Source organism: Corvus kubaryi, unplaced genomic scaffold (genome assembly GCF_017639235.1).
Source record: "Corvus kubaryi isolate FWS band 111438036 unplaced genomic scaffold, C.kubaryi_AGA036_p1.0 37354, whole genome shotgun sequence".
In the NCBI taxonomy this organism is placed as follows: Eukaryota; Metazoa; Chordata; class Aves; order Passeriformes; family Corvidae; genus Corvus; species Corvus kubaryi.
In genome coordinates this window covers 4,099,923-4,127,487 of record NW_024581116.1, presented here as the reverse complement: position 1 = coordinate 4,127,487, position 27,565 = coordinate 4,099,923, and the positions used below count along the sequence as shown (strand labels likewise).

The 27,565-nt window shown below is 40.8% G+C and overlaps 1 protein-coding gene across 3 annotated transcripts in view; it reads right to left on the bottom strand.

The window, feature by feature from the left end:
• Positions 1 to 27,565, bottom strand: part of LOC121666857 (CD2 associated protein) — a 78,404-nt gene that overhangs the window by 36,686 nt on the left and 14,153 nt on the right. For 2 of the 3 annotated variants that reach the window (XM_042032847.1, XM_042032845.1), the window contains exons 2-3: positions 18,974 to 19,134; positions 2,892 to 3,045 (exon numbers count right to left, since the gene is read on the bottom strand). In XM_042032847.1, the coding sequence (XP_041888781.1) occupies positions 2,892 to 3,045; positions 18,974 to 19,134 (315 nt within the window). Of the gene's footprint in view, positions 1 to 2,891; positions 3,046 to 13,972; positions 14,204 to 18,973; positions 19,135 to 27,565 lie in introns of those variants that run through there. The other variant, XM_042032848.1, reaches the window with a different exon arrangement.

Here is a 27,565-nt window from a genome sequence, read left to right as displayed (position 1 = left end):
CAGCCACAGCAGTGTGAACCCACACTGCCTAATTACTCTGCACATATCCTGGAGTGCTGCTGCTGCTGAACCCAGACAGTTTATGTACTTCTCCTTCAAACAAGAGGCCATGCCTTCAGACCTTTTCCACAACAGAGCAGCCAGCATGTTTTTGCAGACAATTATCATCTTGAGCTATGACCCATGCATGCTCCTATCCTCCTCCAAAGCGATCTGCCACAGCTGAAAATGAGAATATCAATCAAAAGCTTGAAGTGGTAAAGCCTAAGCTTATAGGAGCTGTGTAATTTCCATGCTCTCTCTTATACTTTGTACTCCGTCCACATTCAAGCTTCAGCAATTATGATTAGCTGCGTAAAAACATTTCAAAACACAGATATGGCCTCCAAGTTTGATCCTTGTCTTTTTATAGCACTGTTCAAAGTCCAAAGCCAGGCGTTTAGAAGACCACACCCAGCATCCTCAGTACAAAACAGGCCAGGCATCTGAGTAATACTCAGCATCTAAAATTTCTGAGAGAGGGCTCACCAAATCCAGAATTTTCTACATGCTGGTATATGAGCTATGCAAGAAACAAATAAACCAGAAATATGAAGCTTTATGGGTTATTTCTAATAACACATAATTGCCCACATAATGCACCCTTGCTTTTACATCCACTGGAACTCATGCATGAGCCCAGAGGGATTGTTCAGTTAACAGTAATTGCAATAAATGGTTCAATGGCTTTTACTGCCTCCTGCAGTGCTTTCAATGCTTCTGCATTGTAGAAGATTAACTGATACCAAAAAAGGCAAATTTAAAAAGTCACTGCCATTTGGTATAAAACTGATCTCAGTGCTCTTTTTCATAGCATAATTATATCTAAATGGGAGGAGGGGGGAAACCCACAGATGCATTTCACATCCAGAACTCTCCCTCTCCTCTGAGGTCTGTTTCCAGTGACACACAGTTTAGGAAGTACTGCCTTCCACTTTTGAAAACCCCTAGAATAACCTGGGAAGGAAACCAATCCTCTCAGAGAACAGCACCCCAGCTTCACATGCTGCTGCAGGACTGCTGGGCTGGCAGCCTGCAGGTAGTTCTGTCCCTTTATAAAACAACTTGTCTGGCTTCAGGTTTTGTTTGTTTTGTATAGGGTAAACCAAATTTAGCTCTTTGTTGCCATCACTTAGCACACCTTCTGTATTTTCCTTCTGCTGAACAAAGGCAGACATCTAACTGATAGGAATTCTGCCTGCAGCTTACTACCCACCTGACACAAAAACACCTGAATTCAGGGAGAGCTGCATGTGGTAACAACACAAGGGACTGAGCAGGCACAGACAACCTGCCCCACTGCACATGGAAACTTGCTATTAACAAAACTTAACTCTGTTTTTAACATTGTAAACCTCATCTTAGCAAGTGAAAAGCCAGAAACACAAAGACAACTAAGCTCTGGAAAGCAAGTGATTGCCCAGGCACAGAGCAAACAGGATCTGCAGGAGCTGTTTAAACAGTCTTCCAGGAAAAAGAGAACAGCTTGTAAAATGGAAATGCAGAAACTGTCACTGCACCAGGTAAACAGCTGTGTGCCTAAAGGAAAGTGCTTGAACACCATTTTCTCCAAGAGGATGAGAGCAGCCAGAGCCCTGCAGAATTTGAGACCAAGCTGTACCTTCTACCCTGGCCACAACCACCAGCATGAGGATGTGACATGGAAAATACAGGAACATTCCAGGGTTAGGGTGACCAGAATGAATAGCTGACAGCTGAACTGGTATCAGATCATGTTCACAGAATCCTACAATATCTCCAGTTGGAAGGACCCATAAGGATGACACTGATTCCCTTTCAGATCCTGGCTGAGTTTATCTAGGAACAGCATTAATCTTTCAGGTTGGATTTTTCCAAAGCCTGCTGTGTAAACATCTAACAGGCACCTATGTGCTGTTGCCAACATGCACACACAGATCAGAGTCACTAAAAAGTGATTTTTACTTACTTTTCCTGGAACAAAGTCCCAACAAATTTGCTAAGGTGGTGGTCCCATTTCAGGGTTTTAAAAGACAACTAGTGGATCTTTTTTTATAGGCAAAACCTCAAAGCATAAACATGCCAGAACCAGTAAGTTCTGAATTCTTTTTTTAAAAAGCAAGCTTAAATCATAAATGCCTTCAAAACCTTGTAAGACAGTGGAAGCCACAGTAATTTAAAGCAATCTCTTACAAGAGATTGGTATGTCCAATTCAAAATCACAAGCCCGTTTACTGGATGCAGCAAATGGCAAGTTTTCTGCTCTAAGTTTTAGTCACCTTGTTATAAAAACTGGCATTATAAACAGAAATCACAGATACAGAAGCACTGGTGCTACACTCCTGGCCATCCTGAGGGCTGCCGTTACAACAAAAGGAAAACTACTACGTTATCCTAACACCACAAACTCCATCTTATTTCACACTAGAAGCAAGCCTATCAGGAAGAATCTGAACTACACCGTGTTTCCTTGACAAAGCCTTGAATTTGTGGCAAAACTTGATGTTTTCATATTTCAACATTTCTTTTAAAATGACCACAGGAAAATTTTTGATTATCATGAACAGGCCTCTCATTCAGGTACCTGGTAATACAAATAGAGCTCACATGAAGTTTCAGAGCTCTCTGACATCTGGAAGGAGTCTAAATCCTGTCCACAGGGAAATTCATCCCTATTACTGTTAAAAGCTACATATAAGTTTTCGGCCCATACATACAGGAGCAAAATTTGTCTTTGAATCACAGTGTTTCCTCCTATGTTTCTAGTTTTCTGTGTAACCTTAAAACTGAGTCATGCATTAAGTAATTCATGTTTATTTTAAAAATGCACGTCAGCAGCATGCACAATTGAAGGAATTGGAAAGACCACATACTCTTCTTGAAGCCTTTGGATGGGGGATGAGGCTGAAATCCTCCTGCTGGAAGCCCATAGCTGCTCATACGCTGCACAAGGCTGGCTACATTGCCAGATTTCTCCCTCCTGAGTGGCACAGCATCATCCTTGGGCTCTACATCCTTCTTAACTTCCTGAAACAAGAGATTTAAAAGACTCAGAGGCCACTTAAATCACCCAAGAGGTCAGTGGTTTTAGAGAGATGCTCCACAGACTAACAGATTTCAGGTACTTACCATTTGGGGTATAAAGACATACCCAAAAATCATGGCCTTCATCCTACAACTAAACATACCAAAAGCTGTCATAAACTTGACCTTTCCATGCAATTGTGCTAGTAAACTGGTAGTGTGCTGAGAAAAACCAGAAACAGAAGCAGCATTTTAGCCACCTACTCCAACTCTAAGAAAAGGAGCTTTGAGCCCAAAAGTTTAATATTACAACTCTCATGTAACAGCTCATACTTGAAATATTTTTAAAAATATAAATATTACTTCAGTGATAGACCACAGGGTAGGGTACTAAAGTATTTTAGTATATAAAACTGTATTAGGCGATTATCTCTGCCCCAGAAAGCTCCAAGGTGTTCACAGATGAGATGCAATTGCACTGCTGAAAGATGTGAGTAGAAAAGAAAGTAAGGTCCAAGAAACCAAGCAGGAGCAAGTGAGGGGAAAGATCCAAGAGGAAAATAACAGAGATACAATTTTTCTGGTTAATGTCTCCCACTTTCAAATCTTTCTAAATTAGAATGTTAGCATTGGAATTGAATGTGCTGAACAAGACTGAGAAGCCTATAAACAAGAAAGCAAAAAAACCTTTCTTGAGAAAAAGGCCAAGTAGCAACAGTCACTCTACTGCATCAGCTCATTAAATGAGATCCCACTGGAGAAAAGGTATTCTGAAAGAAGGAAATCATCACTTTGCACAAGAAGAAACCCATTAAGTCGGATCAATGGCCCATCCAGTGCAGAACACAGCTCCCAGCAGCTGAAACCCCAGATGCTCTTTAGAGCTCCTGCAACTCAGATCCTCCCACGTTCCCAGAGCACCCGTAAGGATTTCATCAGGGAGATGGATCACCTCCTCTCTCTCTCCTATGCCTGCAGCTGGAGCTATTGAATCCTTTTCTGCACCCATGGTCCTGTCTGCCTCCACAGCATCCTTGGGAATGCAAACACCCATAAATACTTGCAGCTTTTTGTGACCCACTTCTTGTGAACAATTCTTGCATCCACCGCCAGTAGCCACTGGTTAACAACTCTATGAATTATTGCAGCTGTAGCTGCAATAAAATATTTAATATTTTAAAACAGAATTGGCAAGGCATATATACACACTTTCTCATGTCATGTGAACTCTTGAACATGAGCTTCAAGACAACAAAGCCCATACCTTGATAAAATGCCAAAAATATGAGAAACATATTCCCCAGGACCTGTCTGCTGTCTTTTGGACCATTAAAGCCCAGCTTTCTTACTGCAGCTGTCCAGCTGGAAAACTCAGCAGGTCTGGAAACCTACTGGTGTTTTCAAACGTACTTCAAGTTAAACAGACCAAAGCATCCTCCTATTTCTGAAAAGAACAGAGCAAGACTACAGACAGCAGGATTCTTCCTCCCACTCATCTACATTACATAAAAAAGGCTTTTTAGAAAACAGCCGAGTAGTTCCTGCTGTTACTCTCCTTCCTCCACAGTGACTTCTGCCCTGGAGATCTTAGCTCTGCTGAGATCCATCCCATCTTCCAAATCCAAAAACCCCCAAAACAAACAAAACCGCTCCTGAATAGCACAGCATCCTGTCTACCTCCCCATTTGAGTAGACATTTCACATTTCAAAGATTTTGACATTGTCAGGCCTATAGCTGGTTTTTGGCCAGTTACTTACAAGTCTGATAAAACCATAAGCAATTAAATTTGGCTACAGCTGACAAGTTTGCCACCTCCAAAACACCCTTCTAGCTGCCTTGCTGACAAGGCCATTCTGCTCATTCTAAAAACATACTTGTTCTTGAAAACTTCCCAAGGGTGCTTCTGCCTGCCCCTGGATTTCCCCCCCCCCCCCCCATGCAATTTATACAGCCTCCAAAAGACTCCAAGCTGCTCCAGGAACTAGTACCTCCTCAGGTTCTTCAACTGTAACACTTTCCAGTGAGGAATCAGCTCCAGGCTCCTTCCCCAGATCTTCACTTTGCACAAGACTTCAGAAGCGGCTGCTTCCATAGCTTTGTAAAAAGCACTGAGATGCAAAAAAGAAATGGGGAAGCCCCATACAGGCAGTTTGGTCAAAAACATGACTTTTTTTTTTAATTTATTAGAAGAAAGAAGAGCAAAAACCAACACACACACCTCTTCCAAATGCTATAAAATGGTGTGAGATAAGCATCACCTTAATCAGTAATTTCAAACAGACAATATGCTTTTAAGTCCAGCAGTAGCATCAAAGGCAGCAAAATAATGGATGGGTTATAAATAATAGAAAATTCAGACAAAATTTCAGACAAAAGCAGTGCCTACTACAAAAGACCAAAGACCCAAAACCAAAAGGAGGAATGCTTGAGTAACTTTCTTGCCAGGCTTGAGTCTCTCTACCTGAAGTGGTGACAGGTAGAAAACAGTCAGAGGTCTAACACAAGACAGTAGCGAATTTTAGCAGAAACTATAATGGAATTACATTAAAAAAACAGATTCTAAAATAATTCTGTGTGCAGTCATTACATGCAGAAAATCTTGCAGCCAGATTCAAAGGGTGAAGATTTACTGATGAAGAATTTCATCAGCAGATACGAGAAAGAACAATCAGACACAAAGTCTGGTAGCACCAAGAAGGTACTCTCTGTACCTTCCTACCACAGCCAGGATAGCAAAGCTGTGTACACTTCGATACACAGTTAAGAGAAACCATCCTAATCCAAGACACACAAAAGGAAAAAGGATGCAAAGAGAAGTTCAAGGTGACTGTGATAAGAACAGGAGCAGAGAGACTGCAAATCCGTCAGACTTACAACGAGCAGACATGGGTAAGGGACTGGTACCAGCCAGGTTTGAATCAGAGTCGACGGTGATGTTTTACTCTGTGTGTCAGAAAGCAGCACTGGAGCATCACATGGAGCTGCTTTGCAACAAGGAGAGAAAAAGCAACCACACGAGAGAGTTCTGCCACAGCAGCCAGGGATAAATCTACTTTTGACAAAAAACTACAGAAGGGGTCAGTAAGCAATGCCTGGATGGGCCAGTAACTGCTTTTTCCGTATTTAACTCTCTAACATTCTTGCAAAGAATTCTGTATTTAACCCTTTGTAACATTCTTGTAAAGCAAGCACTATTTTTTTGTTCTCCTTGTTGAAGAAGAACTGCAACGTTAATTATTCTTCCTTAGAGCATTAAAAACCACATTAAAATTAAACCAGACCGAAACAAATTCAGGAATCCTGGTCTCCACACCTGCATGTGGGTCCACTACACCACAACCCTGTAGTTCACATCAATCTTCTAACAGCAAGGAAGTGCTCAAAAATTCATTTTCAAAAGCACACATCAGGATCCTCTGACAAACATACCCATCACCCCTGCCAGCACCTTCTTCCTGGGCATCGTCGTTATGACTCCTTTCACGAAGGACTTAATTTCTACACAAAGACAATTTGGATATCTCAAAACTGACACTTACTGACACAAACATTAATTCATGCCCCATTAATAACGTTAATAAGAGTTTGCAATTCTTACATCTCTTCCGAACAGCTTGCTTGCACTTCAGTGGTTGGAAAATGACACTGTCCACAGGCCTCACTTCTGAGGTACCATACACCCAGCCTGAACATGCCCAAGACTCCTGCCCATGGGCTTCACAAGGCAGTTTTCCTTCTTTGTTTCTGGTGGGTTTTAGGTCAGCCTCATATATCCAAATTATGAGAGAGAGTCTGTGTTGCGACAATACCAACAAAAAGCTTCTGGACACTTCATCTTGTTCCGAGATGAGGCCACTGCCAGCTGCCAGCCAGCAAAACCAAAATGAGAATCTGACATTAACTGCAGCTGGAAATTTTAATATTTTTATTCTGCCTGTCCATTGCAGTTCAAGGCTTGTCAGTGTTTCCATGAGCAGCACAGATTTTATGCATTTATGACTTGGCAGTACAAGGTCAATACAGACTGTCTCTTGGCGTAAAACAAACTCCACTGGGAAGCAACCACCCACTTGTTCTGTTGTGAACTACAGCAGTAGTCGTAATGGTTTGAAGTTTTCATAATCTCCACTAAATGTGTATTTCGCAACACTTACAAAGTCACTACAGCCTGATAGGCAAAATACAAGTATATAAATTTAACTCGCTAGCAAAAAAAAAAAAAAACAAAGATGGTTTTTGCTTTAATTGCACCTGCCACAGTTTAACAATCCCTCAGGGAAATGTGCATGTTCACAAATAAAAATCTCAAAATCGTTTAGGTGCAGCAATATGTGATGCAAGAACTATTCTTTATAGGCAGACAAAAATGCAACACATGTAAATGCATGCACAGCCTCATGATGCTGTCAAAGTAAGTGGGCGGTCCTGACCTACTTCTGAGGCAAGCAGGCAACAGCCTCCCCTCCATCAGCCACTTGCCCACCCATGGCTCCAGCGGGGACAGCTGGATCCTCCCCACTTCCCTCGCCAGAAGCCAAGAGCACTCAAATCAGCCAGGCAGTGGAGATACAGAAACCAGGTCAGAGCATCTGAAAGGCCAGGAGTTAAAAATACAATGTCTTTTCCTGAATTATAGGGCACAGAGAAGTTCATTATCCAGCAAATTTAAATCCTTAGCTAGATTCTTCAAGCATAAATATTAAGGCTTCAGCTGCCATCTCCTCCTATATATGCCATTATACAGAGAACAATAATCTTTAGACTTCTTATATTAATTCCACTGTAACATCAGTTTGTGCAAAAATGATGTGCATTACTACTCAGTGGCTGAGTACATTTTAAAGCAAGAACTCAAGCAGCAGATAATGGTCTCAATCTCTAAAGAGGCTGAGATAAAGAATACACAAAGATAAATGTCTGAGCCTACACATACAATTATCTTGTCTCTTTTCTTCCCCATCAGAACAGCAAAAAAGAATCCATGGACTGGCAAATCAAGTCCATTACTCATATTTTACTGGGTAGAAAATAAGTAACTCAGAATTGAACCTGTTATTTTAGGGGAGAGGGAGGAATTGGAAGCTTGTGATAAATCTCCAGGCAATAGTTTTATTTATACAAGTTCACAGTCTGCAAAATCCCATTCCTGAAAAAAACCACATAGAAATGTAACTGTATACACATACAAAAATCTGTACAGCTGCCTACAGAAAAGAGACTGTCATCCATAACCTGTTCAAGAGCAATGAAACATCAGTTCCTGGAGCACAAAAATCTTCACATAACTACTTATTTAAGCACCACATTTTCAGTTTTAGTTACAGCAACAGACAGGCAGGCACATGGCAGCCTTAACACCTCCAGTCACTTAAATCTTAGATATCCCATATCCTTTCATTTTGCCAGTGTCTCTTCCTTGACTAGAAAACATGACTTCTCATCCTCAATGTAGGTGTTCCTATTGAACAGCTATTCCTATCTGTCTCACTGTTTTACATAAACTAAAGGGTAACATGAAGAAAATCTGTGAACCAAAATAGCTGAGAAGCTCCTGAGCTCCTTTCTTGGAGCATTCAGGAGATCAGAGCAGGTTCCACCTCCCAAAAAAAGAGCTTGGCTGGGAGAGGTCAGAGGCTGCCCCTGACTCTCCAGAGGATTAAACATTATTCTTGAAAATAGAAACAAATCACCTTACAGATGAAAGCAGTTACCATCCAAAGAATGGACAAGCTTGATAACCTTTGTTTTACAGGACATCTTCCTCCTGGGTTGATTTTTTTGGGGCTTAATTTATGGTTGAAGTAGGGAATGTTTAACCGTGAATCACTGGGTTTAAGTGCTGACCCACAATCAGGCTGAATGAATAGCGAGGCAGCATCACTCCCTGCCTTTGCCTCTTCATAATCTGACTTGTTGCCTTTTATTAAACCACACCCACATCACATAACACAGTTTAACAAGTTACCAACATTTTTACATGTGTTATAGTCTATGCTAAATATGGATCTTTTATTCATACTGTCTCCTTGTGTAGGAGGAAAACAATCATCAATCAGGCAGGCAAGGTACCACTTCTTTCTCACAATACGCAACATGTGGAGTAAGTGGGATCTCCAGGAAGCATAAAAAATTTACTGAATTGCTGCAGATTTACAGACTAAAACCTGAGTCACTGAAAAACTGTAATACTTGAAGGTCAAGAACAGACAAAGAGCTGAACTTTCCAACATAAGGAACACTCTAGAGGTTATGTAGAAGCAGGCTTGAAGTTTCAGATTTTGATACAGATTATAAAAATACTATTATACATGCATATAGTTTTTAGATATATAAATAATTCAATTTTGTCATGGAGGATTGGATACATATAAACTTTGTGCCAAGCAAGTCTCAAAACAGATTCTGACATGAAGTCTTGTCAATACTGGCAAAATACAAGAGACCTTAAACAAAACACGAAAACCCAGATGCAGGAAAGCTCAGCAGTCAGCTCACCAGGTCTACCAACAGCAGAGCAAGCAATCCTAAATTAACAGGAGTAACTAGAGGTAGCACAGATCTTTACATCAATGTTTCCCACCTATTTAATTAAGAAAAAAGTTCATTTTAAAATACTTCTGAAAATAATACCTTAAGAATGTTTTATGGTGTTGCCATATTCACAGCCAGATAAAACCATTTTAAAATGCTGATTGCATTTCTTCTCTATTCTATTTGCTAACACATATATATGAAAATTTAATTATATTTCTTCTAATTGTTTTATAGAATAACAGTTAATGTCCTGTCAACCACCAGCAACATAATAGTGCTTAAGATCAATGAAAGCAGGAATCACACGTGGCAGAGGGCAAGATAGAGCTCCAGCTCCCACAGCACACGTGTTTTATCAGCTTCCCCCACACAGGAAGGCAGGAAGACATTTCTTTCCCTTCTCCAAGTTAAGTGCCTCTACTGCTGGTCCAGAGAAATGTGGGATCCAGTAACCACTACAGGTTTGCTTTGATGTTTAACTCAGAACATTCCTTGCTCCTCTTCACCATCATCCTGTCTTCCTACATCCACTCTGTTGTACTCAGCTTTCTTCTTCCCTACATCCTTTTCCCAAGGCACCCATCTCTTTCCATTCCCCGTAAAACCTCCAGCGCTTCACTCATGGCCACAAGTTAAAACACTGACACATGCACATCCCTTCACAAGTCTTGCCTAAGACACAAAATTAAATATTTAAGAGATTGTCAAATAAGAGCTAAAAATATAAATCTGGAGTCTCAGAAATTAGAAAAGGTTTAAAAATTAAGTATTACCAAAGATTCGTACATTAACCAACATTTTTAACTGAAAATGCATCTTGCTTTCTGCTCCTGTTTTGAAAGCAGCTTTGTAACAGACTCATCACCATCGGTTTGTAAGAATTCAAAAGCTTATTACATCAAGTCTAAAGCTAATGAATTCACATACATACATCAAAATACACTTTTACGAAGTGAAAAGCATCCAAAAAGCTTGTTACACCTAGAAAATATTTAACACAATAACCTTTCAGATCAGCTCATAATATTGGATAAAGCCAGAGTTCAAGGAACACATAAATTCGAAACTAAACTTAATGATAAAAACAGTACAGTAGAGAAGAGCTAACTTCCCCCTCCAAAATGATGAGCCACCCAAAAAAAAAAAAAAAAAATTCACAAGTGGTGCAAATGTTAAGAGTTGACAGGCCAGAGATGAGCCACCGCTGTGCAGGTTTAAGCTTCATGTTCACATTTATATTACTTCATTCCACCTCATAAAAAAGCAAAAGAACAGATTTAATATTAACTATGTTGGGTGTACACACACATTGATTTATGAGACATATGGCAAAAGACTAAAATTACAGGGCTGGAATGTGCAGCCAGAGCCTCCTGGGATGTAACAAACATTACAGCAAACAGTACCTGAATAACTGAACTCTTTGGTCTTATTACATATGCTAATCCCAGAGTGCATATTTATAATAGCTGTATTTTAGACTTCTGTACACAGGAAAGGTCTAAACTTAAAAGTCAGGTTCAAGTACACTCAGTCTGTGCTGCCCGAGACGCCAGCAATGCTTTCTGCGGTTTACTCAGTGATGGTTGCAAACACCTTCTGATGGAGCACACCCTGTTCAAAGCCTCCAGCTTTGAACAAGGTGTGAACAAGGGAATGGTTGCCTTGCTCCTGTGCTCGGAGAGGAAGGTATAAAATCACACACGAATCAAGTGTAACAACTAAATAAGGAAGGACAAAGGAGCAGACTGCTTCATGTGATTACAGGAATAAGGACATGTGTAAACCTGCTGCCTCTTTCACACAAACCATTACACTCAATCAGAGCAGCTTGAGGAGCATCCAGGAGTGTGCAGTTACCACAGAGCTACATCACAAGCTGATACAGAATTTAGAAAAGCAAGAGGCACAGGTACAATCAACAAACTTGAATAACTCAAATCAGAGGGAATAATTAGCATATTAAGCAGTACTCACACAGGTCATTAATCACACTTTATCTTCTTGTCCTTCAGAACAGCACCTTAAATTCCCTGAAGTTCCATACCAGTGCTGCCACTGAGTCAAAATTTAGAAGCTCTTTCCATTTCTCTCATGCTCTTGACAATACAGTATTTTCAAATATGGAATATATATATGTTAAGATAGTAAGTATTACAAGAAGCACCAGTGTTTTCCTCATTCTGTGTTCACATTCAGCCATTGAAGACTTCACAATGCTACAGATTTTTCCTCTTACACAGAAACAACAGATTGCAAATGCAAAGTGAAATCTTCACAGGTGACTTTTTCAACATCTTAAAAGCACAGGTGCTCATCTTGAACAGGGAAAGGGCCATATCGTTTCAACAAATTTCATGCAGTTAAATAGTTCACTTTTGAGGAAAGCATCTGTGACATTTCAGATCTAACAGTCCATTAAAAAAAAAAAATTCAAACAGTCAAATCACTTTCATGCTCTTTCTTTCCAAACAAGATACCTATACTGCCTCAGAATATGAAATAATTCATGCACTCCCAACCAACAACAACAAGGCAACAAAATTGCTGTGTGGACATGGTGACAGTGAAAAGACAACCTGACACACAGGTGCCCACAAACAGCGGTGTGGGCACAGCTGTGTCTGCAACAGCAGCTCTATACTGCAAACTCAAATACACCTCCAGACTTTCCTCTTCAAGCCAGATACAGTCACATCACAGAGGGACCTCACAGGGTACGAACCCTAGCAGTCAATCCAGAGACTCAACTGGAAAAGTCACAGGAATAAGAATAAATCATGGTATTGATTATATCTGTCACTGTCTGCAGTTGATATATTTTTCTTTACTATTGTTTTTATAAACAGTCGTTTCCCCATCATAAGCAAGGCTCACCCAAGCCATCTACCTTGCCATTTCAGTCGGAAAAAAACTGTTTCCTTGTTTATTCAGGCCAAAACAGCTGGACAGCAGAGACTTGTCTCTCACCCCACAAGCACAGGAATCATTATCACCATTCTCCCAAATCCCAGACACATGCCAATGGATGGGATTAGCAGGTGCAGCTCAGGCTACAAAAGATACCCCCTGATACGACGCTCTCCTCTAGTGGCCCTATTTTCTCAAAAAGCCCGAAGAAAAATCAGCAGGAACAATGGGAGGCACCATAGTATTGGCAACAGGTGTTAAAGCACCAGCCTGAACACTCAGCTTCACTCCTTGCTGGGAGACAAAGAGCCCAGTGCTTCTCTCATATACTCAGCACTGAAACTGAAATTACTTAATATGGCTTTCAATCTTGCATGTAATCTTTGTTTCTAAGAAACAAGAACTGCCAGCTTCGAAGCAAACATCACCTTCTTACCAGCAGGGCTGCCTACTCTGCCTGGGAAGCAGTGCTGCTCGGAGCACTCAGTGTCACCTCCCTGCACAACCCCCCTGCGGTGACAGTTCCTTCAAAACAATAATAAAGCAAAGGAAAAGGCTGTATAAACTGAAACGTCATTTGACCAACAGGACTGATAAATTGCTGTATATCTTATTTTCTCCAAGCCTCATGTGGATGCAGAGATTTTTGGACAGAATACTTTAAGGAGCAGATGACAACATATTGGAAACAAGTATTTTATTCTGTTTCTTAAATACATCCTACTTACTTCAAACTAAATACATATGGCTTAACCTAAATACATTGCTTAAAAGTGTATTTATCAATCTGCTTTTTGAACTAATGTTGCTACACTTTTTAATCATGCCCAGGTTAGAATTAACCTAGAAGAGTCTGTCTTGTCTGCGATCCCTCCCAACTCCATGATTCCTTTTAAAGTGCTGGGTGAGGTCAATTTACTATTTTTGAAAAGGAATTAAGGAAGATGCTATGCTTGAAGGAGCTTTCAGCCAAAACTTCTCCCACTGGCTCACAGCACACTTGTGTTTAACAGCATCCCTCCAAGTGAGAGCACAGGACAGAGACAGCAAAGACAAACTAAAGAAGGTAGGTCAGCTATGCTACTACTCTGAAGTGTTCATCTGGGGATGATGAAAAGGGAAGAAAAGAGGCCTGGGCTGTGTTTTGTTTCCACAAACACACAGACCAGGAAGTTGAACAGTAAGAATTACGTAGAAACAAATCATCCTTTTAAAAAAGAATTCTTTCTGCAAGCACAGTAGTTGTCTGCAATCTCTAAGTGTCTCCCTATACTACAGAAGGGGACATAAGCTAAACCAAACTCAAGTAATTTTATTATACAAACAATTCTAAGACCAAGAATTTACACCATATACTAAATAAACTCTCAAAATCATATTGCAAGCATAACTTGAATTCATGCTGTTCCCATTCACCACCCCAAATCACAAAGTCTGTTTACAACTTTTGATGCTAAGAACATACAGAAAATAAAACAAGCTTACCACTTCCAAGGACATATTTGCTCAAACACGCCCAGTGTTGCAGGGTTTTTTATCCAGGGGGAGGAAGAAAAATGTCACAGTGAGCAAAGTTCACGTGTTAACCTGGAGAGGATCCAGGCTCAGCGCTAGCGCGGCAGCAGCTGCTCACACCTGTGCAGGCAGGAAGCTGTCCCCGCACCAGCTCCAAGGCTGAGGTGCTGCATGTCCCAAACACACTCGGAGAAGTGTCCAGCTTGCTCACCACAATGTCCCCAAAGCCTGCTGGCAAACTTCTCTGCCTTAACTGATGAAAGCTACTGATTAATCTATCCACTGCTCCTCCCTCATCCAAGTTACTGCCTTGAGCTTATGATCAAACTGGTTTTACTACCACGTAAAGCCTATTACTCACAATACAGCTATTTACAAAACAAAGAGAGCAATAAATGAAATAAAACAAGGAACTTCAGTTCTTAAAAGAAAAACATCTCTGCTGTGTAGGGGCAAAAACCTTAAAAAATAAGCAGAAGGATAAACACCAAATCATCACTTTCAGTTATCAACACAATAGGTGTCTGAGAGTGAACAGAACTACTCAAAACAAATAAATAAATCAACAAAAATTAATCTTAGTCCATCTTGTTGAAGTAAATGCAAAGGAGTTAAGATTCACTGGGCTAGAGAAAGAGGGAAGTCTGGGGGATTTCCTGAAGGAGCAGAAGCCTGGAGTCTTAATCTTTAATTTCAGAGAACTGTTCCTGTATATTATATAAAGTCTAGAAGCAAACAGAAATAAAACCCAACCCAAAATCAAAACGTTTTCCACATTCCACACACCTTAATATCTCCAAAAACCTCACACGTTCCATCTAACAGCATTACTGCATTTCTCTAAATCACACTGGAGACACACGAATGTGTGCACATTTCTCACTGTGATGGATTTTAGAAAGGAAAAGCTGCTCCCAAAGAAAACAATAGTTATGTGCTAGGTTCCGTTGCTAATTCCTTTAAGGAATTTATGAAGCTGTTTATTTTAAATTGCCCATACAGGAAGAAGCAGAAAAACAGCAATAACAATGTCAGAAACAAGAACGCTAATTCAACCCCACTCAAAGAGGATACGCACAGAGTTCAAACAGGAATTTCACACCAGGTTTTGTTAATAACATTGGAAACATGCGCACTCCAAAATCCAGCTCTGCAGAACAGGCAGAACATCTTTAAGAAGCCTGAGCACTGAAAAGTGAATTCAAGGAAATGAGCTTCACAAGCAGGCAGTGTAATTGCTTGCACTCTTTTTTAACCTACTTGCATTCAACTGTACATTTACCACCATCTTCTGGTTTTAGGACTGCTCTGGACATCCCACTCACTGACTCCCCACCCAACCTTTACAGCACCTCCCGCTCCCCATCCCACACAGTGACGCCGCACAGTAGCATCTGAGGATGTTTCAGAGGCTTTGTGGGGTTCCTCTTAGCTGAGTCTACCTGTTCTCTTTCTTTTGAAGAAAAATTATGCAAGTGGAAGTCAGCACCAAGAACTGCATCTTTTGGGACAGACCATCTCAAACTGCTGGTTAACCCATCAAGTGTTGGGCTCACAGAAAAAATCCTGGTCCCAGCTGGCACCAGGAACCACCAAGCTCTGATCATTCTCCAGGATTTCTCCATCAATATGCAAAAGGCTTGGGTAGAAACCAAGAAAACCCAGCCTTATAAGGTACCAAGCACCAGCATTACATCAGTATCCACAGGAAGCTTCCATAAATTCCCTTCTCCATAGGAGTGTTTCAAAGTCACAGAGTGCTTAGCTCACCCACACTGTTCAATAAATTAACCCAATTAAAAACAGTCTCAGCTTCCTTTGCTACACTTCTAACAGCAAAGACCCAACTGTTACCACAACATGAAACAAGCCTACTATCACAATTTAAAATACTTTGCAATGTTTAGAAGCTTGAGAAATAAAAGAATGACAATCAAAAAGCTATTTCCTGCTTTAACAACCCAAAATGAAGTTGACAGCACTTAGTCACTTCAAATAGAAAAGATGCATTTTTCAAATCATGAGAAGTGGCACAAAATGTCCGTAAATCCAACGTACGGGCAGAGCCCAGAATGAGGGAACAGAAGGAGACTGATCTACTTTAGCAGTGAGGATACAGTCTGAATCTGGGGCATCCAACCTATTCAGGCAGCATGCAGCAATAATCCTCCTGTCCACATTTTGCTTGTCCTTCAAACAGGCAAGAAGCAGCCTTGTGCTGCCCAACAGCCAAGGACAGCTCGAAGCTGGCACCAAGGCAACAAGCTCTTTTCCTGCCCTCACACAGGATGAAGAAGACACAAACTACCAAAATTAGCAAAAACAAACTAGCTGGAATTAGAACCATCCCCCAATTCTCTTTCCGTTGATGAAAATCAAAGGCTTTTATTCCTTTTTTTAAAAATAATTTATCTTCTCTAATAACATCTAACATTTGAAAAAGGAAATATGTTTATCTTCACCCAGTTTAATCTGTCGTATTTATTATGTTCTTAAATTTTACACATGAAGGCAAATCTAGTGGATAACACATGCACTTTCAGCTTCAAATTTTAATCTTTTCCAGACCAACACAATTATAATTTACCATCCATAGTCTGCATGGAGAGGTTACATCCTGGCCTCAGTTCAACTCTTAAACCAGTGTGTATATATGTATCACCAAAAAGCCACCACAAATTTAACCACATAATGCATTCAGGCCAGATCCCCATTTAATGCATGAAATTATACTCCTAACAGGAGAGTAAGATGATCCTTTCAGGAAGGAATAAATATTCAAGTACAGTTCCAGAATTTTGCAACCAAAGGTGTAAAACTTGGTGCGACCCTTAGCCCTGTCCACAGCAATTTGCCCTCTCTGGTTACGTTTTTGTCCTCTTTCAGACCTTCATGCTCCTTCCCTTTCACGTGGGTCATGAGAAGTCAGCAATACTCATCCCTTGTCAGCATCCTCACTGTTCTTACCACTCCCAGTGGTGGTGGTTGCTCTCGGCAGCAAACAAGTAAGTCCAGTTCTCGAGGGACTTTCCTCATTCACTAGGCCAAAGTCCAGCCCTGCTTGAGCTCCTTTCCACCTCCCTCCAGCAGGTCACCCACACCTTGCAGGTGTTAACAGCACACCAGGCCGAGCTGGACCATTTGAGTTTAGTTGCTGAGGTTTGGTACTTGTAGCACTCTGGTCACAGTAGCATCCCATAGATCCTACCGCATGATCCAACAACCTACTACAGCAGCAAATGAGAATGGTTTGGGAGAAGGCACACCACCACCAACCACCAAAAAAAAAAAAACCAACAAACCAAAAAATCCACCGCCTTTCTGCAATAGCTTTCCCAGAAGTAGTCTCTCAAACGGTAACTACCTGTATATTAACATTTAAGAAAAAACTGTAATCGAACTTACCATGAAGAAAACACACAACTTTCACTACTATAACAATTAATGCTTTCCCATGATCTCACCACTGCACAAAAGCCTTCCAGCCTAAACACACCATGTTAAAGAAAAGTTCCCAAGATCAGCCTCATAACTGCACTCAATTCCAGCACCAAGAAGGCGACTTACCCCTGCTGTCATGAAACAAAAGTGATAATTTTCTTCTGCACAACTTCCCTTCTACTTCTCCAAAACCCTGCGTGTTCTAGAAAACTGTCCCCTGTAATTCAGGGCATCCGACCATGCCATGCACATATGAACAGCTGGAGAATTAAAAATACCTGCAGCTGAGAATTAAAAATAGCTGCAGCTGAGATGCCAGGATGGAAATAATTTTAAACAAAGTTTATAAAAGCCACAGCAGCAGAAGGGCAAGAAAACACCCAGCAAGTTTGGTAATTAACATAGAAACATGCCACATCCAACCCATCTTTGCTCTTCAGCAGAAGGACAAATTGATGACACACAAACCAGCAAAGAACTGAGTCTGATGCTTTCTTCCTACACAGCACTTGAGAGCTAATTAAGAACATCAGCACAATAACCATCAAAACACCACTTGAGGTCAAATTACTGTTTATACAGGACTCAAAACCCAAAGATGACTTCAAACTAAACTACCAACAACTTGAAAACGATAGACAAGTGCAAAGCATTCATACAAACTTTCCCTTAGTAAGAGACCCTTACTGAGAACAACTGGATTGTTCACATCCATTTTAAAAGGAAAATCTTAAAATCCCCCACAGTAAATCAGAAAAGAGCAATTTTATTTTTTCAGTTTTTCAGAAAAATTGTCAAATTTAAAATAAGCAACTGTAAAGAAGTGTTTATAGTACTGGACCACTATCCCCTTAGGTTTTACAACATGACAGTATCACAGTAAGATACACTGGATAGTTCTGGTTTGAAAAAAACTCATTTCACTTTAAAAGGGGCAGGAATATCTACAGTGGAACTATATGGAAGTTTGCAGGAAGGAATTTGCAGGATCACAAAAAAGACAGTGCCAGCAACAGAGTCCCAGGTAAGGTAGAATTGCTCCTTCAAATAAAGCAGTTTGATCCAGGCTGAAGAACCCACATCAGCACAGCCTGAGGATGCAGCTTTTCACTATAGGTGAGCTGACTGAGCTGTGACCCCACTTTGCCAACTTTCTTATGACTGGATGTCTTAGATAGGAGTAAGTTTAGGGGTTTTTTATAGTCTTGGTTGTTTAATCAGTTCATCCCACTAAAGCAGAAAACCTTGGCTACAACTTGGTGCACTGCAGAAGTCAGAGTGACACAAAATACATAGTGTGAGGGTACAGACCAAAAGAAATGCTAAAGTGAGTAAGAACAGACAGCAGAACTTAACATTTTTTTAATACGCTTTTGAAGATTTTTTTAAATCTATCACCTAGAACGTCTTCCCATTTAAAAAAAAAAAATCATCCTGTTACAAATACAACTGTCGTGTATTCCAGCCATTTCAGTAACAATGACCCTGCCACACCATCACAGTAAAACTAAGCCAATGCAGAAAACTCACCTTCACAAAATTGTCAGGGAACATGCCCCTTCTGCCATTTAACTCCCCTTCCAACCATCCTTCTTCTTCCAGTTTTTTCACATTCCTGATGATTTCCCCAACTCGGATTGTTAACTCATCATCATGCACTGCATCATAGTCATATTCCACAATATAGTCCACTAAAAAGGAAAAAAAAAAATGCACAATGAGTACAACCCAGACTGGGAAATGCAACTTGAAAGCCATGCATGTTCAAAAGGCAAACCTAACAATGAATGCTAAGAACAAGCATCTCCCTCACAGCAATGCTCTTCTGTGAATTATAACATTCCCAAGTATTTTGCAGAGGGGGAAACAATTGGATATTCACCTATTAGAATACAGTAAATTTAGGAATATGACACCAGGTCATATTTTGGTGGTGGTGGGTAGGTTTTGTTCATGTGTGGTGGCAGGAATTGCTGGCAATGGTTTTTTTCCCCACCAAGTTCCAGCTGAAGATTTGCCAGTTATGAATCACTGCCCACAGGGCAAGTGCTTCTTACTCAGTGCACATTTGGGGCCAAGGATCAGACACTGTATGTATAGTACATACTTGCAATGCTTTGTTAGGTCTCATACTTGAACCTGCTACTTTGTCTGCAAAAAATTAATGTCTGCGCACACAGCATTTCTGCAGTTTTGATCCAAGAAATGCAATACAGCCAGAAGGTGTGTGATTGATAATATCACACAACTTAAATCGCACAGATGTGTAAAAAGCACCTTCCTTCAGAGTCGTTTGGTTTGTATGAAGTAGAATAAGCAAGTGAGCTTTACTTTTGATACAATGAAGTTTACTCAGAGGAGCACAGCAGTGTATTCACATACTTGTCCATCTGTTGCACAAGATCCATGAGTTGCTCACTGACGGCTTAAGGCTTCTTTGGCAATACAGACCCATTTGTTCATCAAGAAATTCTGTTCATGCCAGTAATTTCCACAAACCTGCAGCAATCAAATAATCTTCCCTCTCACTCAAATTCAGTCAAATACAAGGAACTGCCAAATGTTAAAAACACTGTTCTCGCTGAAACCTTTCTGTCCTCTGCAGATCACAATGCACAAGAGCACAACAAGGTTAAAAGACAGAAATCCTGAATGGTTGTTGAAGTTTTTCTCCAGGTAAATCTATTTTATCAGTGCATAATAATATCCGACAATTAATTTAAAAATGAAGGAATCAAATGGGAAGAAGTATTATTTCCTTGATATTGAACTTTCAGCTACATTATATCAATGTATAATTCTAATCTGTGGGCAGTTTTGATCACAAGTGCAGCTGCAGTGATTGCAATTAAGCCTTTAACCCTCTGCTGCCTATGGATGAAGCCAGAAAACCCTTAGTAAAAAAAGAGAACTACATGATGGTGCCATGAATGCAAGAGATGCTTGAATGATATGTCTGGCAAACTATTTTCTGAATATACCCATAAACAAATAAACCAATAGACTATAAACACGAAAACTTAGTTTTGCTTTCTTCCTTTAAGAAAAAAAATTATTTTATTCCTTTTGAACAGCAGTCATCACTGGAGTTACCTGCCTATGATACACACCTGAAACTCCCAGCACACACTTTTTGTACTGGAGACATTTATTTTTGCCAAATGTACTCTCTTAAGGTTGTTCCAAAGCATATTCCCCCATTACTGCCTGCAGCAAGCAGAGTAGTTTTGCCTGGCTTCTGCACAGAATTGCCTCTTGAGTGGCTGACATAAAATACTGCCAAACATACAGGAAATTCTGGCAGCCACAAATCATAAAGACAACAGCCATTCATCACCTAAGAGTCTGGAAATGAAAACATCACCTTTCAACCAACTCAACACAGCCGTTCTGGAAGCATATACGTGTATAAAAATGTAAGAAATATCCATGTCACATATTTCTCTCATGATACACTGTTTTGAAGCACATTATCAGGTACCATATTTCAATATACACACCATAGCAGAGCTTTACAATGCTAAACATGGAAAACTGAGCACAACAGAGTGTCAGTCATGGCAAGCGCTCACAGCAGTGACTTGAACTTCCAAACACCTGGTCCTTTTTCCACAGCAGCAGTAGATAATCACACCCACGCTGTGTCAACATGAACCAATCCTATTGAAAGCTTATTTATTCCCTTGGAGAACATTTCTGTATTTGCGTTTGAAATATACAGCACATTCATTTTGGTCACCTTTCCAGACTATAAAACATGGACTCAGTCATGCCAACAACCAATGGAGAACCTGAAGAACCTCCAAGTCATCATCCACGTGTCTTTATGTTCCAAAGATAAATAGCAGTAAATGGATATCAGCTTCTCAAACTTGAAATCTAGGTGCTGAATTTCCTCTTGTATTTGTCAGTGATGCTCAATGCCACCCTCACTCTCATGGATATGTAGACAAACCAGATGTGAATTCTGTTGCCTTGTCTGTGACGTGGAAAGGATGATGGGGAATGGTAAGACAGTCTCATCTGATATATATTTTTTTCCATATAATGGCAGTGAAACAGCAAGGAGCTACACATCTCATGTCTTGCTACTATATGGTCCTTAAGAAGAACAGTTGTAAGTTTTGCTTTTTGATATTATCAAGTAGCACTATTTGAATCATCCAGGTAATTCACACCTCAGCATGATGGGCAAGAAACCACTGTACTGCCAAAACAGTCCAGATTAAATAAGCCTCTGCAACATCCTAAAGTATAATATTTACCCAAGTAAAAACAGAGTCCAAGGATGAGAGAAAACATTTTTAAGGAATCACAACTCCTTGTAAGAACAATAACTAGAAATTACATTAGTTGACTGATTATACTTCGTAATGCTTGTACTAGTTCTGAATGCTTTTGAATGCTTGAAGTTCTCACTTAAAAGCTTTACTCGAACAGATACACTGCATTTAGTCAGGACTCCAGAAACATAAGCTGGTCAAAAATGTTTTTTAAAAATTCTCAACTGGTATAAGGTGCAGCAGAACTCCTCAGCAACACAAACTACCAAATACACCTATCTTGTCTCCTCTCTGCTTTTTACACTGCTTTCTCTATTTCAAACCCCACTCAAATCAATTATCTGTAGCTTGAAGTCCATAATGATCAAGTCTCAGATGAAAAATAGTCTTCTCAAGCTTGAGCAGGAATGCTGTGAGGTTTACTGTGCTTTTCTAGCACATCCAGAAACACCAAAGTTTACCTGAGAGGGGGAGACAACTTTCTCCTGAGTTTTCACAGTATCTGCATACAAGGAAAGGCTGAAAGTGCTGGGAAAAGGCTGAGGGAAATCTCATTGATCAGGGTATGGAAAGCCTTTAGCTGTGCCCCATAAAAACTCAAGAGACAGTGGGACAAAATGGAACCAAACAAATGCCACTTAAACATATATAAACACACTCTCTCATCCAGCCATGACAGCTTTTCAGCATACTTAGGGAACCTTCCAGATGGCGTTTTTTGAAGGTTCTAACCCATTTTCAGTGGCAACAGACTGATTAGAATCAACAGAGCTAAGGAAAAAATTACTGACTGGACATTTTTGGAGGAAGATGGCTCTGTGGGAGCAATCTATTCAGCTCTTGTTTTTTAGTAAGATGACAACCTCACTAATGACACAATAATGAAACAACTAGGTTGGACATTAGGAAGAAAATGATGAAAGGATGAAAAGTGTGATTACATATTGCAAATGGGCTTCCCAGGGAGCAGTTTAAGGGAAGACTGGACATGGCACTTAGTGCCATGGTCTGGTTGACATGATGGTGTTTGGTCATAGATTGGATTCGATGATCTCACAGGTCTTTTCAAAAATATTTGATTCTGTGATAAAACAGACCAAACACATCAAAGCCAGTCAGCCCTGTTAACAGCTACAGACTACATTATTTCCCACAGCACAAAGTGTCCTATCTAACACCTCTTTATAAACAGCTCCCACTGTCAGCCAACACAGCAACACTGCCTGCACCAGGTATTCAGTCACTGCTGGCACAGGTGGACTCCCCACTTCTCCAAACCTTACACAACCAGCTCTTCTGCTGACCACATGCCAGTGCCAAGGCAGAAGCCAAGTCCCCCAACAAGCATGGCCATATTACACCCATCTTCTCTGATTTTAAACAAAGGATGTCTTCAACTCCTCAGACTCTTTCTGAAGTTGCCTACCAGAGGTAATCTAAGGTCCTCTGGTAGCCCTAAAACAGAAACCAGTAAATAAATCAAGAAGAGCTAAAAATACACCAAAATTCTAGAATGCTTATGTCTTCAATGGAAATAGATACTCATCCAGCAAAGAGCACAATTTCACATTCTTGTTACTTTGTTTAGGGTATTACAATATGGTCAGAATCCAGTGACCTTTCTATAGTAGCCAAGAAGACAAACCAGATTTAAAATAAATCCCATGAAAGACACATTTTAATAGAATACTTTTTTTTTTTTTTTAAAGAGGGGCGTGGGATTCATCAGATAACTGAAATCCTTGCATATATTGGGAAGCCTTGCTGAAACTTTCTGCAGACCTGGAGGGACAGAGTCCAACGTGAAGCAGCAAGAATTGCTGCTGTGCTCCATAAAGGTCTCTTCAGGCAGGTTTTAGGCCAGTTCAGATTCAAAGTCACTTACTGGAATGACAACCCTGGAAAGTTGTATAGCCTCCAGAAGTACCATGCCAGCAGAACTGCAGTTACGCTAGAAACTCTGCTTTTGCTTTTCCAATTTATCATAACAGACAGTTGCTGGATGCCTAAAACAAACTTCATTAGTACTGTTATTTCCACTTGCACATTTATCACATAATAGCCCAAAGTTTAGTCTCCTATAAAACCAAACCTAACAATTCTGTTATTATGTATGAATAAAGTTACAAAGGTATTTCATTTTACAGCAGACAAAGTTTACAATGCAGACAAAAGATCACAGAGAACACAATCTTACCCTTTTAACTATCATAATTTTCTTCACAATTACTTCAAAATCAGGTGCTGAACTTAAGGGGAATGCTCCTTCCAGTTGCTTTCCCACAGAAATGTTCCTACAATTTGTGAGCTATGGGAATTCCAGCTGGTTTAATACTAATATAGGATATGCTTAGCCACTTAAGACAGATCTCAACACTGAACTCAGGTGTTTAAATGCTGAACAATAAAAACACCTCCGTAAGTATTAACATAAGTAGTGGTTATAAGAATGTTTTCTTTCCACTTCGATACTGTATAATTTCCTGTCACCCTGACCTGAGTCACTGATGACAACCCAGATTCTTAAATAAAAAGACCTGATAGACTTCCCACTGCCCTTAAAATTTTAGCTCCTGCTCTCAGAACTGTGAGTTTGTCTACAAAGCTCTCCTGTAAAGTTGCATGCACAAGGTGAGCACCAGGGTTTGGGAACCAAAGACAAATCCCTCCTGGCCAAGAGCTCCCACTGCTCTGCAGCCAGGCTCCTTCTTCCAGGCTCTGCATCTGCTTCACTCTCCTGTTTACAAATGACCATAATAACCAGTTCCCCAAAGATCCAAGTATTCCTTTGGGGTACAAATGTACGTTTGCTCTTCATCAGTCGGAGTAAGGGACATTTCCCGCTATCAGAGAAACCACTCTGATCACTGGTCTTGTGCAAAAGTCCTTCCCTTCCTTTCATACCCCAGTAACCATCTCACTGAGAAGCAGCTGAGGGACTGAACCTCGAACAGATGGAAACATTCAGTATTTCCTACCTCCTTCTCACAGTGCCCAATAAAGCTACATCACCAACAGAGACTGGGAAAGCCATGAAGTTGTATTTCCAAGACATCCTGCCCTGAGGATGTTGTGATCCCATGCTTTCTTCTGTGTGCATTCACTGGTCCCTTCCTCCTGCTCTATGCTTAAATTAGTAGTTATTTATAATACTGGTGAATAAGATAAAGAAACAGCCCAAGAGAAAACTTGTAGTGACAACTTTCTGCGAGTTTATCTCCTTAAGATGTCTCATTGCAGGGTCAGACACAGGACTACTTCAAACCCACTTTAGATTAATATCTACATCCCTGTTACAGCCCAGATCAGGAGTACACTGTTCAGTGAAGCTCCAAACCACCCTCATTTGTGGTGGTTCAGTTCAGTGTGGAACAGTCTCACAGCAAGTAACCTGGAATTCTTTTTTCACTGAAATTAAACCCAGGAACACACTTAATATTTAACGGGCATTATGCCCATGGGACAAGACTAAAACTACAATGATATAAAAAGGTCCAAAATTTGGAACATGAATATGGTCCCTCACACAAGCAATTTCCGTCTACAGATCCACTCATCTTGCCCCTCACCACTTGCTGCTTTGCTCAAAGCCAAAATCTGCCATGAAACCACATCCTAACAACATAACACATTATTGATACAAGGCCACTGGACTCCTGTCAACTCTGATGGTAAGGATGCAGTTCTATGCTATTAAGAAACTGAACAAGGGTAATTAGCTAATGGAGACCATGCAGTCTACACCTGTTTAACAGTACAGTCACTAGTACTGAGCCACACCATACAGAAGAGCAGACATTTCACTGAGCTGAGCCATGCAGAGCCGTCACATTCACATTCCACATGGAGGACTTGCACACAGTTGCATCACAAGGGCTACTGGAAGTGTTGAACATCACCAATGAGAGGTTTTACCTGCACAGTAACTCCAAAGAAGGTCGGGTCCCTCCTGTATGGCCTCTGGAACAGGAGTGACACATGGCAGAGACATTTCCACTTCCCAAGGGAGCCACACCAGTCGTGCCAGCTCCAGTCCTGCCAAACAGCGCTGTACCAAAGCAGTCACACTGCCTCCTGCTCCTGAAGCTTTGATCCCATGTGCCAGCCAAGCAAACTCTGCTGCCACAAGGAAAGGATGTGGCAGAGGAGGTTCTCTGCATTTTAAGATAATGCTGACCTCATTTATTCAAATATTGACTAATGGTCTTGTTTTAAGCAGAATGCCCTGAGCCATGAGAATTCTTGCATTAGTTTATAATAATACAACATAATTCCAATGAAATTGAAAGATTTTCATGCCGTTCTATGTACATTTTCTTTTAAGCATACACAATTAATTCCCAATTTGCTGTAAGCTGATTATTCCAGTCATGGATTATTTCAAAGACAGAGAACCTAAACCTGTACAAATTATTAGTTCAGGTTGCTGGGCAAACAAACAATCCTTTCAAAGCACTAAAGATGCCTCCAGTACATACAAATACACACTGTTGGACCCAAGCTGATTCTACATAAAATCAGCTCAGCTGTGTCCACTCAGTCTCTGAAAGCACCACAAACACCCTGCTGTCACCCAGCAGGGACTCAAGTTTGGATGCCAACAGGATTTGCCCTGTTTAAAGCAACTTCATGTTGAAGCGAGTATGAGCCTTCACGCTCTCTTCAACACAGCCCATCTAGGAAGACTCAGCAGGTTCAAAGCAGCATTAGATGAGTGAGGGCAATCAGCCACTCTGCTGCAGTCAGGCCAAATTCCCAACAAGCCCCTTTCCACTTCCTCAGCACAAGAGCTGACCAGTCAGAGCACCATCCCCCATCTGAGCTAACATCAAATTAATCACAGAATAAGCTGAGTTGGAAGGGACCCACAAGGATCACTGTGCAGGGCCAACTCCTGGCCCTGCACAGGACCATCCAAGAGCCACACCCTGTGCCCGAGAACGATGTCCAAACACTTCTTGAACTCTTGTCAGGCTGGAGCTGTGACCACTTCCCTAGGGAGCCTGTTCCAGTGCCCAGCCACCCTCTGGGTGAAGAAACTTTTCCTAATATCCAACCTTAACCTCCACTGGCACAACTTCAGGCCATTCCAGTCCCCACGGAGCAGAGATCTACGTCTGTCCCTCCTCTTCCCCTCATGAGGAAGCTGAAGACCACAATGAGGTCTCCCATCAGTCTCTTCTTTCTCCAGGCTGAACAGACCAAGTGACCTCATACAGCTTTCCCCTCCAGTGCCTTCACCATCTTTGTTGTCCTCCTTTGGATACTCTCCAATAGTTTAATATCTATTTTTGCACTGTGGTGTCCACAACTGAACAATATTCAAGGTGAGGCTGCCCCAGTGCAAAGCAGAGCGGGACAGGCCCCTCCCTTGTCCGGCTGCTGTGCCTGATGCACCCCAGGACAAAGTGCTGTGCTGGGGCAGCTCAGTCTTTCAGCTCCAGCTCCCATTCCTCTATCAGATGTTAAAAAACCTCAGGAATCTAAATAGCAGAGTCTTCTCAACCAAAAAATCATTGCACTATTATTAAGAAAATATATCATTCTTCTGGAATAATTTCTCTTAACTATCACAAGTCACTACCAAAAAGCTGTTGGATATGTGATGGTTTACAAGACCTGTTAAATACTTAATGAGCACTCTCCAGTGCTTACACTGAGGGTATTTTAAACTGCTATAAAGATAGCTTTTGGGAAAAAAAAGAATGAAGCTGGAATTAGCACACATCATGGAGAAAACCAGCAACAACAACCAAACCAAAAAAAGGCAACAAAACAACTTTGAAACATACTGTTTAAGTCTCTCAATATCCAGTATCTCATTTAAGCCTTTGTTTCC